Source organism: Bos indicus, chromosome 2 (genome assembly GCF_029378745.1).
Source record: "Bos indicus isolate NIAB-ARS_2022 breed Sahiwal x Tharparkar chromosome 2, NIAB-ARS_B.indTharparkar_mat_pri_1.0, whole genome shotgun sequence".
Lineage (NCBI taxonomy): Eukaryota > Metazoa > Chordata > Mammalia > Artiodactyla > Bovidae > Bos > Bos indicus.
Window position 1 is genome coordinate 1,164,548 of NC_091761.1, and position 14,759 is coordinate 1,179,306.

Sequence of the window (14,759 nt, forward strand, 5' to 3'; positions counted from 1 at the left end):
CCCCTGATGCTCAGCTCTGAGGCTATTTGGACTTCAGTTCAGTTCAGTTGCTTAGTCGTGTCTGACTCTTTGCAACCCCATGAATTTCAGCATGCCAGGCCCCCCTGTCCATCACCAACTCCTGGAGCTCACTCAAACTCTTGTCCATTGAGTTGGTGATGCCATGAAGCCATCTCATCCTCTGTCGTCCCCTTCTTCTCCTGTGCCCACCCCACCCCCACCCCCAGCATCAGAGTCTTTTCCAATGAGTCAACTTTTTGCATGAGGTGGCCAAAGTATTGGAGTTTCAGCTTCAGCATCAATCCTTCCAAAGAACACTCAGGACTGATCTCCTTTAGAATGGACTGGTTGGATCTCCTTGCAGTCCAAGGGACTCTTAAGAGTCTTCTCCAACACCACAGTTCAAAAGCATCAATTCTTCGGTGCTCAGCTTTCTTCACAGTCCAACTCTCACATCCATACATGACCACAGGAAAAACCATAGCCTTGACTAGACGGACCTTTGTTGGCAAAGTAATGTCTCTGCTTTTGAATATGCTATCTAGGTTGGTCATAACTTTCCTTCCAAGAAATAAGCGTCTTTTAATTTCATGGCTGTAATCACCATCGGCAGTGATTTTTGGAGCCCCAAAAATAGCTGTTTTCAAAAAATAAGTAGTAAATATAGTGCTGAGTCATAACTGCTAGAGAAATACAACTCTACAAAGAAAATGTGGGAACACTGAACAGTAAATATAGTTTTAATCAATTATGGTTAGCTCACGAAGGCCATATAATAGGATTCTTGTACCACAGCTGGCTTTACATTTATTGACATTGGTTGAAATTGTTTTCTATCCTGGAACTTTCCAAGCATATAAAAATACATTTTTCAACTGCCAAATCTATGACAACCTTTAGGGAAAATAGTATGTAAAACTATAAAAAACTTCTGTGACTAAGCAAAAGGGGGAATAAAGTGCTTTATTTTAAATCTTAATTACATTTTCAAAAATGATATATTTTACATTTAAAGGTACCAATACCATAAAGCTATTGCTTACAGTAGGAAATATAAGTGTAAACAGACTGTATTCACTTTGCATTGATAAAGTTTTATACATATAACTCTATATACCAACCAATAATCCCAAGAGAATACACATAAAACCCACTTGTTTAGACAGTAGACAACAGTTTAAAAATAAACCAAAATAAGAGTCCCATTTCTTAGCTCCATATGGTGGAAATGTATATGTATGAAGATTAAATCTGAGGTATTTACTACACTGAAGATATTTAACTTTGTTCCATGCCAGCCATGAGTGATAGTGCTAGAGATTCCACTGTGGGAAGAATAAAAATAGGTTAACAAGACAGATTTAAATGACAATGGCTGAATAAGCTTTAACCAATGTCTCAAAAAGTATTAGACATTTTCTATTTTTAATGAAAATACTAATTATCTTTAACATACACTAAAGATAATAATCTTCATTTATTAAATGCAAATTGAAAAACTATGATTTACTTCTATTTCATAACATTTTAGTTTTGAAAACAACAAAGAAAAATCTGGGTTTTACACTGAACAAATCACATTTTTTGAAATATCATAAAACCTGGACTTACTTCATAACACAACACTATGTTCTAAGCTATGAATGGAATCTGTTTCCTTTAACACATTTTTAACACAGTACTTTTCTGGGCCAAGGGTATAAATGCGGGAGGCTGAGAGGTGGCAGTAGGGGTTTACAACATTAGTTTTTATATACCTGCATAACAGATGAAAGCCTCTTCATTGTAGAAGAGTCAACTCAACACAGGAAATTAGGGATCTGTGAGATTAGAGTTGTCTTCCAGCCCTGCTGGCCCCCAGCTTCCACATCACTATGTACAGGGTAAGCTGGGAGTGGGGAAGACTGGCTCTCTGTGCGGGCATCTCGGATTCCAGCCTGCTACACCAACAATGGGTTTCTCTGTTCTGGCAGTCTATGTGCCTCTGGTCAGTCACTGCCCCACGTACCTGCTCTGTGGGTACAGCATGTTAGCGCTGAAAGGCTCATCTCATAGCAGAACTTAATTTACTTAGATGTCTTTGCATTAACAACTTTTTGATATGTTTTTGTTTATTCCCAGTGTTCTGTCTTGTTACTCTAATAGTGTTTTTAAAAATGTTCACCTACTCTTAATGAGCATACCACAATCTGAATATACAGAAATAGGGAAAAAATTAGCCCAGCATACTTTTCCCAAAAAAGCTGTGCAAGAAATACTACTTTGTCCTTTGTGTTTATAAACATACAGCTCTTTTCTCCCTGTGACTCGCCACACAGACCTGTTTGCTTCCTGCTGTTTTGAACTGTCAGGCTTGCATTTCTTTGTTTAAGAGTCAGCCTTGGGAGTTTTAAAATTGCTTAAAAAAACAAACAAACAAAAAACAAAGCAAACTGACCTCCAAACCCTATTTTTTGAAAGGAATAGTTACAAAAGCTATGCATGATAGTGAAATGTGACTGAAACCTATTTTGCCATCTGGTTTACTTATGGTTTTAGAAATCCATTGGTGTTACACATGATATACCAGAAAGCAGTATCTTCAGTCTCAATATTTTACATCTGATTCACTTACACCACTTACTTGGAAATCAACTGCTGAGGGACTTTCCAGGTTTGAAGTAGTGAAAAATTCTAAATCTTCATGAGATCAATAACAAAACAGTAACAGACTGAGTTACCGGAAAATATAAAAGCAATAATATTTTAACATAATACTCACAATGGGGAAAGGATCCTCTACAGACAGCTTTGTTTAAAATGGTTACAAGAAACATATGGCAGTTTTTAAAATCAGACTCCATTTTCTCTATAGATTCCATCCTAGGAAAGAGTAAATTTCAATTTAAGTAAGCATATAAGGAGTTACTAAGCAGGCTATAAAATACCTTTAGGGTAATTACAAATGTGCTTCAGTTTAATTTATTTAGATTCCTAAGTCTAAAGATTCTAAAATAAAATATAAAATCTGCCAAACTTTCAAAGAGTCTGAAGGGCAGTGTCATTAGGACACAAAACTGCTGCTCCAGCATGCTGCTGAGTTCCAGAGTGAGGGTCACTGGGGACAGTCCCCTTTTTTGGCCACAGGGCTTAGGAGATCTTAGTTCCCTGACATGGGATTGAACCTGGGCCCCCTGTAGTGGAGTCTTAACCACTGGACTCCCACGGAAGTCCCTCCCTTTTCTACTGCACAATTCTATATTTTTACTTTTCAAACGCATACCTTCTTTTGAAATAAATAGCACATTAAAAGATATAAAAAGTTTATTTTTAAAAATTACTAAAAACTTGTTAATACAGGCAATAGCAAACACCCACATCCAGCTTCAGCAGTCACCCCTCCCCCCAGCCCCACATCTTCAGAAGCAAAGTTGACATCACAGCATTTCAGGCGTAAATATTTCAGTATCACACTAAACACAAAGACTCCTTTAAATCCGTAGCCACAATACCACATGTTTAAAAATTCTTAATGATTTAAAAAATACCATGAAATAATACTGTTCAAATTATACCTATCTTTAAAATTTTTTCACTTTTTTGCTTTAAATGTGACTCAGGATCAATTAATGTCCACAAACTGTGATAGTTAATATGCTTAAGTCCTCCTCACGTCCTGCTTTTTTTCTTACAATTTACTTGTTGAAGAAACAGTTCTATTTTAGCCATGTGTGCACAGCAGTATTATTACCTTCTCCTCCATCTGACAGTGACATGGAAGGAGAAGTCTCCTTCACACACTGGAAGCAGCAACAGTAAAGCAAGTAAGACTCCTATTTTCACCCCGGCAATTAGGGTTTTAACCTACCATCGGAGTTTCTTCATTGAGAGCATTTTGATAAAGCCCTATAGGTTAGGATTTTCAGTTCAGTTCAGTCGCTCCGTTGTGTCCGACTCTTTGTGACCCCATGAACTGCAGCACGCCAGGCCTCCCTGTCCATCACCAACTCCCAGTGTCCACTCAAACCCATGTTGATTGAGTACGTGATGCCATCCAACCATCTCATCCTCTGTCGTCCCCTTTTCCTCCTACCCTCAGTCTTTCCCAGCATCAGGGTCTTTTCAAATGAGTCAGATCTTCGCATCAGGTAGCCAAAGTATTGGAATTTCAGCTTCAACATCAGTCCTTCCAGTGAACACCCAGGACTGATCTCCTTTAGGATGGACTGGTTGGATCTCCTTGCAGTCCAAGGGACTCTCAAGAGTCTTTTCCAACACCACAGTTCAAAAGCATCAATTCTTCGGTCCTCAGCTTTCTTTATAGTCCAACTCTCACATTCATACATGACTACTTGGAAAACCATAGCCTTGACTAGATGGACTTTTGTTGGCAAAGGAATGTCTCTGCTTTTTAATATGCTGTCTAGGTTGGTCGTAACTAGGATTTTAGATTAGTGCTATAATGAACTTTCAGTTCCTTACTAATATCAACTAACTATAAACTATTAACTCTTAACAGTCTAGTCAACCAGACTTAACACTTTTATTTCAGGCAAGTAATACCAGCAGCATAACATTAATTTTATAAACAAGAGAAGGACAAGCTGTTGAGCTACACTTTCAAGGTAACAGTAGAAGATGGTATTCTGGATAGGAAGAAAGAGCTCCTGGGTTTTCAAGTGTCCTCTGACTTTCTATGTGATAGGCATGAATAATAAACACCCTAACAGTAAAATGTACAATCAATCTTCTAGAGCTCTCTAAAATACGATTTTGGACTAAAGTCTAGCATAATGTCCTGAATTTGGTTTAAAATAACTGAGTGTGTGGGAGTGAGCAGTAAACATAAAACAAAACTGGGTGTCACTGTCATCTGCTGAAGTGGAGTAATGGACTCCAGGGTCTGTTATGCTTCCCCTCCACCACCCTGCCACCCACTTCTGTGTATATCTGGAGGCAACCATAACAAAAACTTAGCAAACTTATACAACAGTATGGAGAAGGAAATGACAACCCACTCCAGTGTTCTTGCCTGGAGAATCCCATGGACAGAAGAGCCTGCCAGGCTCCAGCCCATGGGGTCGCAAAGAGTCAGACACAACTGAGCAACTAACACTGCTATACAACAGGAATGTAATTTAAAGATAATTGCTTCTGCTAATCAAGACTTCAGATTTTTCTTACTGTTTCACCAGCCACAAATTAATTGCATGATTTTTGATGCTGTCTATTCTTTAGACTAGATAATTCTCAATTCTTTCCATAATTGTAAGTGTATGTGGTATATTGTCACGATGAAAAAACAAGACTGCCAGAATGAAGTCAGCTAAAAGCAAAACTGAAATGGTCACAGCACAGAGCTCCACAAGCCGCATACTTACTGCCATGCCCCCAGGCCAGCCTGCCACCCCTCTGCAAACATGAGAGCCAAGTTCAACACCTTCATGATGGCTTCCTTCACAAAGCTGACCTGGAGAGAAAGCCATGGAAGAACACAAACCTGGTGACCATGTCTGAACACAGACACCAACACTTTTACCTAATTTAAATGTCACAGAAAAAGTTCATTAATGCAATAACTGCCTTCCAAGTCTAAGGACAAGGGAATAGCAGAGGACGAGAAATGTTAGATAGCATCACTGACTGAACAGACACAAATTTGAGCATACTCTGGGAGACAGTGGAGGACAGAGGAGCCTGGCGTGCTACAGTCTGTGGGGTTGCAGAGAGTCAGACACAGCTTAACGACTGAACAACAACAACAGCAAAGTATAAGGAAGGGTGCTAGGCTCTGAACACAACACAGTTGGAAGTGGGCTGTACCCATGCACCATGTAAAGGTGCATCAGCAGCGCAATCTGACCAGCAGAGCCAGTAAGCTACCATTTCCTGAGACAGGTGTTTAAATTCACCAGTGAACGGGGCATGTCATTTCAATGGCTGCATGATGACCTAATCCCATATATTCACTTCAAACTGGACACACTCCTGAACAAAAAGTACTACCAGCAGATAAAATTTTCTAATTGAATTCAAGCACAGTGCTGAGTGAGTACAGACTGTCACAAAAAAATGTCAACTGTTTCTTTTAGATCTAATTTCTGGTAATATGGCACATATTTATAATCTCACTGGATCTGGTGCTTCCTTAAAAAAATATTCTGCATATCAAAAGCTTACTAAGCATAAAACTCCAAAGATCACAGACAATTTCCCTTGGCTGGCTTCATTCCTGCCTCAATGGCCAAGTTCATGTACCTTTTCTCTCAGCAGACATCGATCATGGATGGTTGATAAGTATCTATAGTGAATTTTAATCAACTGATCTAAATCCTTGGCTTCTTCAACTTGATGTTGAAACTCCAGCCCTGTACTGTGAAGAATCTTCAAAAAGAAAGATGACAAATTTAATCAGCATATCTTTTCTGTGAGAATTTGTATACAATACACAAAACTTTTTTACCAACTTCTTCTACATTCACTTGCACAGGGAGGGAATGCCTCACTCTGGACTAACAGATTGCTCCTGCACAGAGGGACAAGTATAGAAAACTGTATAGAAAACGCACTGATTTTTTAAAAGCATCAGGTAAACTGAATTTATATGTTTCAATAAATTCCACTACTTACATAATGGTCCTTTAAAAGGAGCATAACTGTACTTTTAAGTAGAAAACAAAACAAAACAAAAACAATCTCTTACCATTTACCCTCAACAATTAAGGGCTTAAAAAAAAGAATGCATATATATGTAGAACTGAGTCACTTTGCTATACAGCAGAGATTGGCACGACACTCTGAATCATCTAAACTTCAAAATAAAAAATTGAGAAAAAAGACTGAACAATTAATTAAGAGATTAAGGTTGCCCTCTGAAGGTCACTGGTGTACAGAAAACAGAGGGCACCTCTGCCATGTGGACCATGTTTAAAACAAAGGCTTCAAAGGCACACTTCATCCACACACAAGTGGGCTCTAGAACCTATCTACCAGAGTGACTACAAATTTTTTTTAGCAACCATTTTAAACCCCAAGTGAATATTATCCTCTAATAACACTGCCACTGTTCAAATATCTGATTTTTCTCTTCAGAACTTCCTCTAGAACTGGTTTTAATATGTGTAAGAAAAGCTATTTACTCTACGAGTTACTTCTTATATTTAAGAAAAAATTACATAATCTGGCTGCATTTTCCCTCTTATACTCCATACTAGCCTGACAGATTTTTTTTTAGGCTTCCATTACTAAAAATTGAAGCCATTTTCCAGGGATAGCCCTGTTACCACTGGTGAAATTTAAAGGAATACGTGGCAAGTTCTGATGGCAATTCCAAAAGAGGAGCTCTGGGTGTGTCGTTCCAAGGGGTCACTAGACAAGAGAAAGAGCAGTCTCTGGATACATGTGCTCTGGTGTGTTTCAAAAAAGGAAAGAAAAGCAAACACTTAACCTGCTGCCATGTTATTTTATGATCAAGTTTTTAGTATCTGATATCTTCACATTTACAGCCTGTAAGTATTGTGCATGCTTCTTTGTATTTATATATATATTACAAGCAATTCTCCATGAACATATGTACATACGGTGATAGAACTAAACGGATGGACAGACACAAACCCTGGTCATGATGTAGTTGTGTAAGCTGTTCACAAAGTGCATGAGCTTCACTCTTAAGAGGAACATACGATGAACCTGCAGTCTTACTGGCTCCTTCTGTGGGCCAAAATGAGCAGCTGTGTCTGGGTTACCTAAAACTCCTTCTTTACGTTGTGATCTGTCAGCAGGATTAGCTAGTTCTGTAAAGGAACAAAGAGGAGAGGGGTGGGAAGAGCATCTGCTTAGACCTCACCTGCACTACTGCCCTAGGACTTGTGATGGTGTCATCACTGGCCCTGTGAAGAGCACTTGTCTGGATGCACAGCAGGGACACTACCTTCCCTATCTGGAAGGTGAAGCAATAAAAGCTGCTGTATCACTCTGATTATCAATGTCATCAAAATGTAAAAACAAAGTCATTAAACTTGTCATTAAAATTTTTTTCATATGACCCCAAAATTTTATTTCTAGTTAAATTCTGGTTAAATTCCCAATTTAGTTATGGTATTTCAGATTAACTGTACTGATTCAAGAAGTTAATTCTGATGTCTGTAAAACTATTATGTAATGCCATAAATTTATGTCATTCTGTTACCTGTGTATATATAAAAAATGACCTAAGACCACCAACCTCTCTGAAAGAGAGCTAAAATTAAATTATAATTTATCTGCTGAAAACAAATCTTACCACCAAATAATAAAACATCCAGGCTATATTTTGCCCATTTTATTTGCAGTAAGAGAAGGAACACCTGATTATAAATTTTTTGACATTCCAAACTTATAACAATGTCCACAGGCCATGGGACCTATGAAAGCAAAAACAGAATTTTCACTGTTTAGACTCAGAACAGAAAGTAGCCTGTTACTTGTATGACTTAATTTTAACAGAAAATGTTCTTACAAAGAATATCAGCACATACCTTATAGCTCAGCGTCAGACCATCTAAGATATGAACAGGGAGTTTCTTCTTAGCTGTGTCAACATTCTCAAAAGATATAGACAGACTAGATAAAGAGATATCAGTTTTAGCTATTTAGCATTTTAATTTAATTTATATATTACAACAAGATATTTCATAAAAGAAACAAATATTCCAATAAAAGTATATTTTCTAAGCATATGTTGCAGAATAGAAATCAGGTTTTAGAATTAGGGAAAGGGGGCAAAATTTTAAAATAATGAGTTTAACTATAAAAAACGAGATAGAGTAAACCTACTTAGGAAAAAAGATGAAGTCAGGGAAGGTTAACCTGCCATGTGCTTAAACCTGGCAGAGTTCAGCAACAGGCTCAGGAGACAGACCCTCTGCTGAGGGTGGTGTGAGTGTGTGTCTGTCTTGGGGAGGGGCACTGTTCTCCTCACCCTGGAGAGCACACAGGCAGTGTGTGAGCAAGCATGGAGTCTGCTTCTAAAGCAAAGGTGTCACAGACTGCTTTATCCACTCTTTCCTAATAAGCCTGAGTGTAACTCTCAATAAAATGCAGCTACCGTAGGGCATGGAAACGTCCCTGAGCCAGGCACTTGTCCTTAGAACAGTTCTGTCAGTGGACTGAGCAATGACATGACTCTCGCACGATTACAAAGCACCTCTGACAACGCCAGTAAGCAGCCCACAAAAGATTAACTGTAAGGCTTCAACCAGAAATATAAAGGGCAGTGTGTGATTTATGAGTTTAGCCAATTCATTCCATGTCACAAGCTAGTTAGAATTTTTTAGTACACATGTGCATCCACTGAGTACTTAGTAGTCACCTACTGAATACCTTATCTGTCAAGTGCTGTACAAGCAGGTGATAAAGAAATCAATCCCTCCCCTTATTCCAGAGGCTCAGAGCCCAGAACAAATGCTCAGTCACCCTCTTGTCACCAAGCAGACATAGGGTGCTGCACCAAGCCAGATGGGCAGATCACTGCTGGCCATGCCCACGGGACAGCAGGTAACTTAAGTAACTGGGGAGTACAGAAAAACGTGAAGGCTCCTGGGGGAGAGGATATAGTTCTCAAGGAAACCAGAAATATTCCTGAATTGGAAATCTCTGAATTTCCAAATCTCTGGAGAGTATGGTGGAGAAAGTACACAATATGTCTGTACCTTTGTGTGTATAAGAAACAAGGTGGGGAGCTGAACAATGAAAAGTTTTCTCCCTCATGAAAAGCTCAGCCTACCTGCTCTGAGGCACAGAGGAGCCTGAGCATGAGTGGCAGTGGGGTGACTCATGTTCTGAGTGGCCCTAAAGGGCCAAATGGAAGGGAGAGACTCTGAGACAGCTGGTGAGGAGGTGGCAGGGAGTACTGGAGTGAGCACTGAGATGGGGAATATTAGCCAGGAGGCAGAACTGAGGGACTACGGGTGTGTGAAGGCTGGCAGAGAGGAAGGAATCTAAGGTGAGCCTCATGGGCACTGGGATGAACAGCAGTGTCCATCAAGGAGAAACAAAGGGCTCAGAAAACGATGAGCTCAATGATGTAAACATGACATTCGAGTGAAGTCATGAAGTGCTGGTTGTGCAGACGCCTGGGCCAAAAATACAGATTTGCAGGTCATTAGGGGTTGCTGAAGCCATAAACATGGAATGAAGATGCCCAAGGCAAGGGAGCAAAAAGCTATACCAAGGGTGGGTGGAGGTCAAAGGACCCACAGGGAAGTTGCAGGTGGAACACCAATGACATGGGAGAGGTGTGAGCAGGGCAGGGGAGCCTGGAAGCGAGGGAACTCATGGGTTCAGACTCAGGAAGCTTGAGGGCACAGACAGGCACCTAGAGCACATGGGAGCCACAGGAGAAGGGGTCCCAAAGTGACGGCTCATCTGTCTTGAGTTAAATCTATGAAAGAGAAACTCAATAAAAATACCACTAAGTTTTTGCTTTCATTTTTCTGGGTAGAACTAGACAAAATGATAAAATACATTTGGAAAAATAAATAAACAAGAACAGCCAAGAAAACCTTATTGCTAAAACAGAATGCTACTAGCAATGTGAATAAAAGAACAGTGAAACAGGATGAAAAATCTAGAGACACAATGTATATAATGAGTGTATATGAAAATTTAATGACAAAGGGGTAATCAAACAAATAGGGAAAATAATTTTTTTCAAAAAGAAATAAGCAATGGCAACCAGTCATCTGGAAAAAGATAAAACTGGATCTATTTCTCATGTTTTTTAGCTGAGTAAACTCTAAATGGATCAACATCTAAATGTTAAAAAAAAAAAAAAATCCATTAAAGCATTAAAAGAAAACCTGGGTGGAATTTCTTTGTAACTAGCAAAGAGTAAAACTTTCTTAATTATGACTCAAAGTCCAAAAGTAGTAAGAGAAAAGACTGATACCTGGTAGATACACTATGATACATGATACACACACTAAAAAAGGACTGCAGGGCCAAAAAGAAACTGTTACACCATAAGCAGAACAAAAGGACAAATGTCAACCTGGGAAACCTACAGAAAGAGCTTCTAAGGAATTCCCTAGAGGTCTCGTAGCTGGGACTCTGCATTCCACTGCAGGAGGCATAAGCTCAATCCCTGGTCAGGGAACTAAGATCCCACAAGCCTGACAGCACAGCCAAACAAAAAGAGAGAGCTTCTAAAAACAAAGAGGATAAAGACCAATAAATAACTTGACACTGACAGAAACAGTGGCAAAAGATATGGATAGTTCACTTTAAAACAAAGGCAAAAATACACATATGAAAAGATGACTAAGAAAAATGTAAATTAAAACTATATTGAGACATCATTTTTCGTCATCAGACTAGCAAAAATCCCAAAGTCTGACAACATATTCTGTTAGTGAGGTTGTGGTGAAAGCTATGTTGGTGGGAGTCAGAAAAAAATACAGCCTTTCTAGGGACTTCCCTGGTGGTTCGGGGGCTGAGACTGTGTGCACTAGCAGCCGGACTAAAAGTGCCTTTGCATTAATGATCTTAACTTAAAAAAACAGAGCTGTTTTATACAATTAAATCTAGAAAAACAAAAACAAGGCAATTCCTAAAAGTAAAAAATAAAACAAATGAACCCAACCTTGTATCAGTGCTATAATCACATGGAGAATTAGTCCAAGTGACCTTGAAAGACAGGATTCTGATGACTTGAAAGTACAAAGAAGAGAATAAAGTCACAAGCATGTTCTAAAGTCTCAGCAGGTTTGTTGCTGCTATTGTTACTTTGGAACTATTATGATTTATTATAGAAAAATCCAGTAAGTATTTATATTAACGTGTTGGTAATCACTCAAGGAGAAAGATACAAAAGAAAATCAAAGAAGTGAAATCTTGTAATCTTTAATAAATATTGGAAATATCAATATGAGCATATGATTCATTTTCCTTTTTCTACATATTTCCTAGCTCCAACCACTGAGTGAGTCCAGAAGTACTGATAATCCAGAACAGACGAACACTCTGGGACACTGAGCAAGGGCCTTTAAAGTCACAGAAGAGACGGGACCGGTGCTCCTAGGGGAGGTGTACTGCCTGGGGCAGGAAGTGCACAGGACAAGCCCAGGTATCCAGTCCTAAAAGCAAGGATGCTCTCCAAGATTACTAGGGTCAAGTGAAGGAGTTCCCTTTGGGTAAAAATGGGACAGTCAAAACAAGAAACAGGAATAACTGTAATAGATTGAAGCATTCTAAAAATAACAAAATTCACGAGTTTCTATTGGTAGTGGAAAATATAACCTTAACTTTCCCTGGCCCCCTCTGGGGATTACTGGGCATTAATTTTTTACTACGAAAAGAATCTAGCAGTTACCCTGCTTTTACTAACCGAAGTTTTTGATGAAAATTCTGCTTTTGTGCAAAAATCAAAGGTAATACATCACATAAAAATAAAAGGAATTATTTTATGTACTACTAAGAAGTAGAATCTGGTATGGCTGCGGGGAAAACAATGTTCTAAGTGGCATGAAACAAATGTTAATTATTATCATTATAACTTTTCAAGGGCCAACAAGGGTGCCAAGAAATGCAGCCAAGTAAGGACACAGAATGGGAAAAAGGACTACCAAATGGGATGGAAGATGAGCCTCTGCCATCTAAGTAATTTACTGGCACCACCCAGGCCAAGTTGATCAGCAGGCAGGAGGAGGGACAAGGAGGAGGGAAGGTGAGCTGCCCGACTAAGGAAAAGCCAGTACAACACTCTGAAAACAGGCAACCCTGCCCATGAAGAGAAGTAAAATCTCTCTTCCCCTCCTAACTCGGGTGGACTCTGACTTGGTCTGTGGTGGAAGTGAGGGTCTGTGAGGCCTGGAGTTCAGGCCCTGGCGGTGCCAAAGGCCCTGCTCTCACTCTCTTAGAAAACCGCCTGTGACACCACCATGAATGCTGGTACAGCTGGCTGGAGAGGAAGAACCATGGGGCAGGAAGGCGGGCAGCGTGGACCCCGGCCACGTGAGCAAGGCCATCAGATCCTGAGAGGCCACACGCTCCCATCTCACATCTCCTCTCACTCAGCTGGCAAGTGGCTGCTGCCTCGGTTTTCTAATGTGCAAAATAACATTAATAAAACTCACAGGGATCGGTGTGCGGATAAAATAAGATAGCATAAAGAAGTCATAGAAGAGTTTGGGGCACATGGGTTATTTTATAGCATTTAAAAGAAAAGGTGCCTCCCATATTTTACCGTGAACTGTCTTCAGGATAACGTTGTCCTACTGCTTCTTGGAGCTGGACATTAAGAAAAGACACATTCTGCCAGGTTTCCCTTTCCCTTATTTTATCAAAAATTGACGTGTAGAAGTCATACATGGTATCTCCCCCTTCCATTAAGAAGAAATTCCTCATGGCCTGCAAGTATTCAACCAGCCTGAAAGAATAGAAAAGTCACAGAAAGACCTTAGGCTCATAAAATAGGATTCTAGACCAGTACCAGGTTTTGTACATCATTTTTAGTCAAACAGGTTTACATACTACATTTACTAAAATCAGAAATACTAAAACATTTAAAATACTTTCAAAAATAATAAAACAGCATATAGCTTACTTTTAATAATCAGAGAGGTATGTTATTTTCCTGTAACTAAAAAAATCTGGGAAACTTACTAAAGTGTTACAAAAAAGGTTAATCCAAATCATGATGAATTTCCACTGTTAATATTCAGGGCATTTGTTCCCCAGTCTTTTTAATCTATGCATTAAAAAAAAAAAAAAAAAAAAGTTCTTACCATTTTATACATCCTGGATTTTTTTACAATTTAAGAAATTTTACATTATTTAAAACTCTATATAAGTGTAATTTACATGAACTTTACAAAGTTCATACATGGAGATGAATATGCCATATTTTAATATGGATATGCCATAATTTAAAATACAAATTATCCATTATTAAGCAATTTCATGTTTTCCCCTCTGATAGCAAATATTGTGACAAGCCTTTTTGTGTAACAAGCTTTTTCTGTCTTCATTTGGGATAAATTCTCAGAAGCAAATTTCACATAAAGTTAATAAAACACTAATGATTAATCGATCATCTCAAAAGTGTTCAGTGCATATCCATTCCCTATTCTAACAAAAATTAGTTCGAAATCTAGGTTTAAAAAATTATTTCAACTGTTTTTCAAGTATAAAAAACTACCAGCTACTTCCCAAACTTAACCATTCCTCATACCTATAATCTTTTTTTAGAGTTCGCATGAGGTTTCCACAGCAATCTAGATATTGTTTGTCAATATGGGGATAGAGGCAAGATCTCAGCGTTAATTCAAAAGTCTGGCAAGTCACAGATTCTGATGATCTATCCACACATACGTCTCCACCAGCAAACTTCTCATGAAAGTCACTCTGTTCCAAATACAACCTTGAATATAAAAACATGAGTCTTCTTTTTAAGAGCTGCTGTCAACAGAATTCTCTCTTTACAAAACAAAACACTCAGTTCCTTTTTTCCTTTCAATGGAGGTATAGTTGATTTAGAATATTTCATTAATATAAGTTTCAGGTGTACAACACAGCAATTCACAATTTTTAAAGGTGATATTCCATTTATAGCTATTATAAAATATCAACATATTGCCTGTGCTGTCCACTATATCTTTGTAGCTTATTTATGTTATACATAGTAGTTTATGCCTCTTAATGCCCTGCTCCTATGTAGCACCTCCCCCACCCAACTCTCCACTGGTAACCAATATTTTGTTCTTTATATCTATGAGTCTGTTTCTTGTTATTTCATCAGTTTG

The 14,759-nt window shown here is 38.7% G+C and overlaps 1 protein-coding gene across 1 annotated transcript in view; it reads right to left on the bottom strand.

Annotated features, from left to right (window-relative positions):
• Window positions 1-945: 945 nt before the first annotated feature.
• Window positions 946-14,759, bottom strand: part of TUBGCP5 (tubulin gamma complex component 5) — a 50,502-nt gene continuing 36,688 nt past the window's right edge. The window contains exons 15-23 of the mRNA XM_019968718.2: window positions 14,189-14,377; window positions 13,202-13,384; window positions 8,496-8,580; window positions 8,261-8,381; window positions 7,594-7,772; window positions 6,238-6,363; window positions 5,361-5,449; window positions 2,762-2,862; window positions 946-1,325 (exon numbers count right to left, since the gene is read on the bottom strand). Of these exons, the coding sequence (XP_019824277.2) occupies window positions 1,279-1,325; window positions 2,762-2,862; window positions 5,361-5,449; window positions 6,238-6,363; window positions 7,594-7,772; window positions 8,261-8,381; window positions 8,496-8,580; window positions 13,202-13,384; window positions 14,189-14,377 (1,120 nt within the window). The 3' untranslated portion in view covers window positions 946-1,278. The remainder of the gene's footprint in view (window positions 1,326-2,761; window positions 2,863-5,360; window positions 5,450-6,237; window positions 6,364-7,593; window positions 7,773-8,260; window positions 8,382-8,495; window positions 8,581-13,201; window positions 13,385-14,188; window positions 14,378-14,759) is intronic.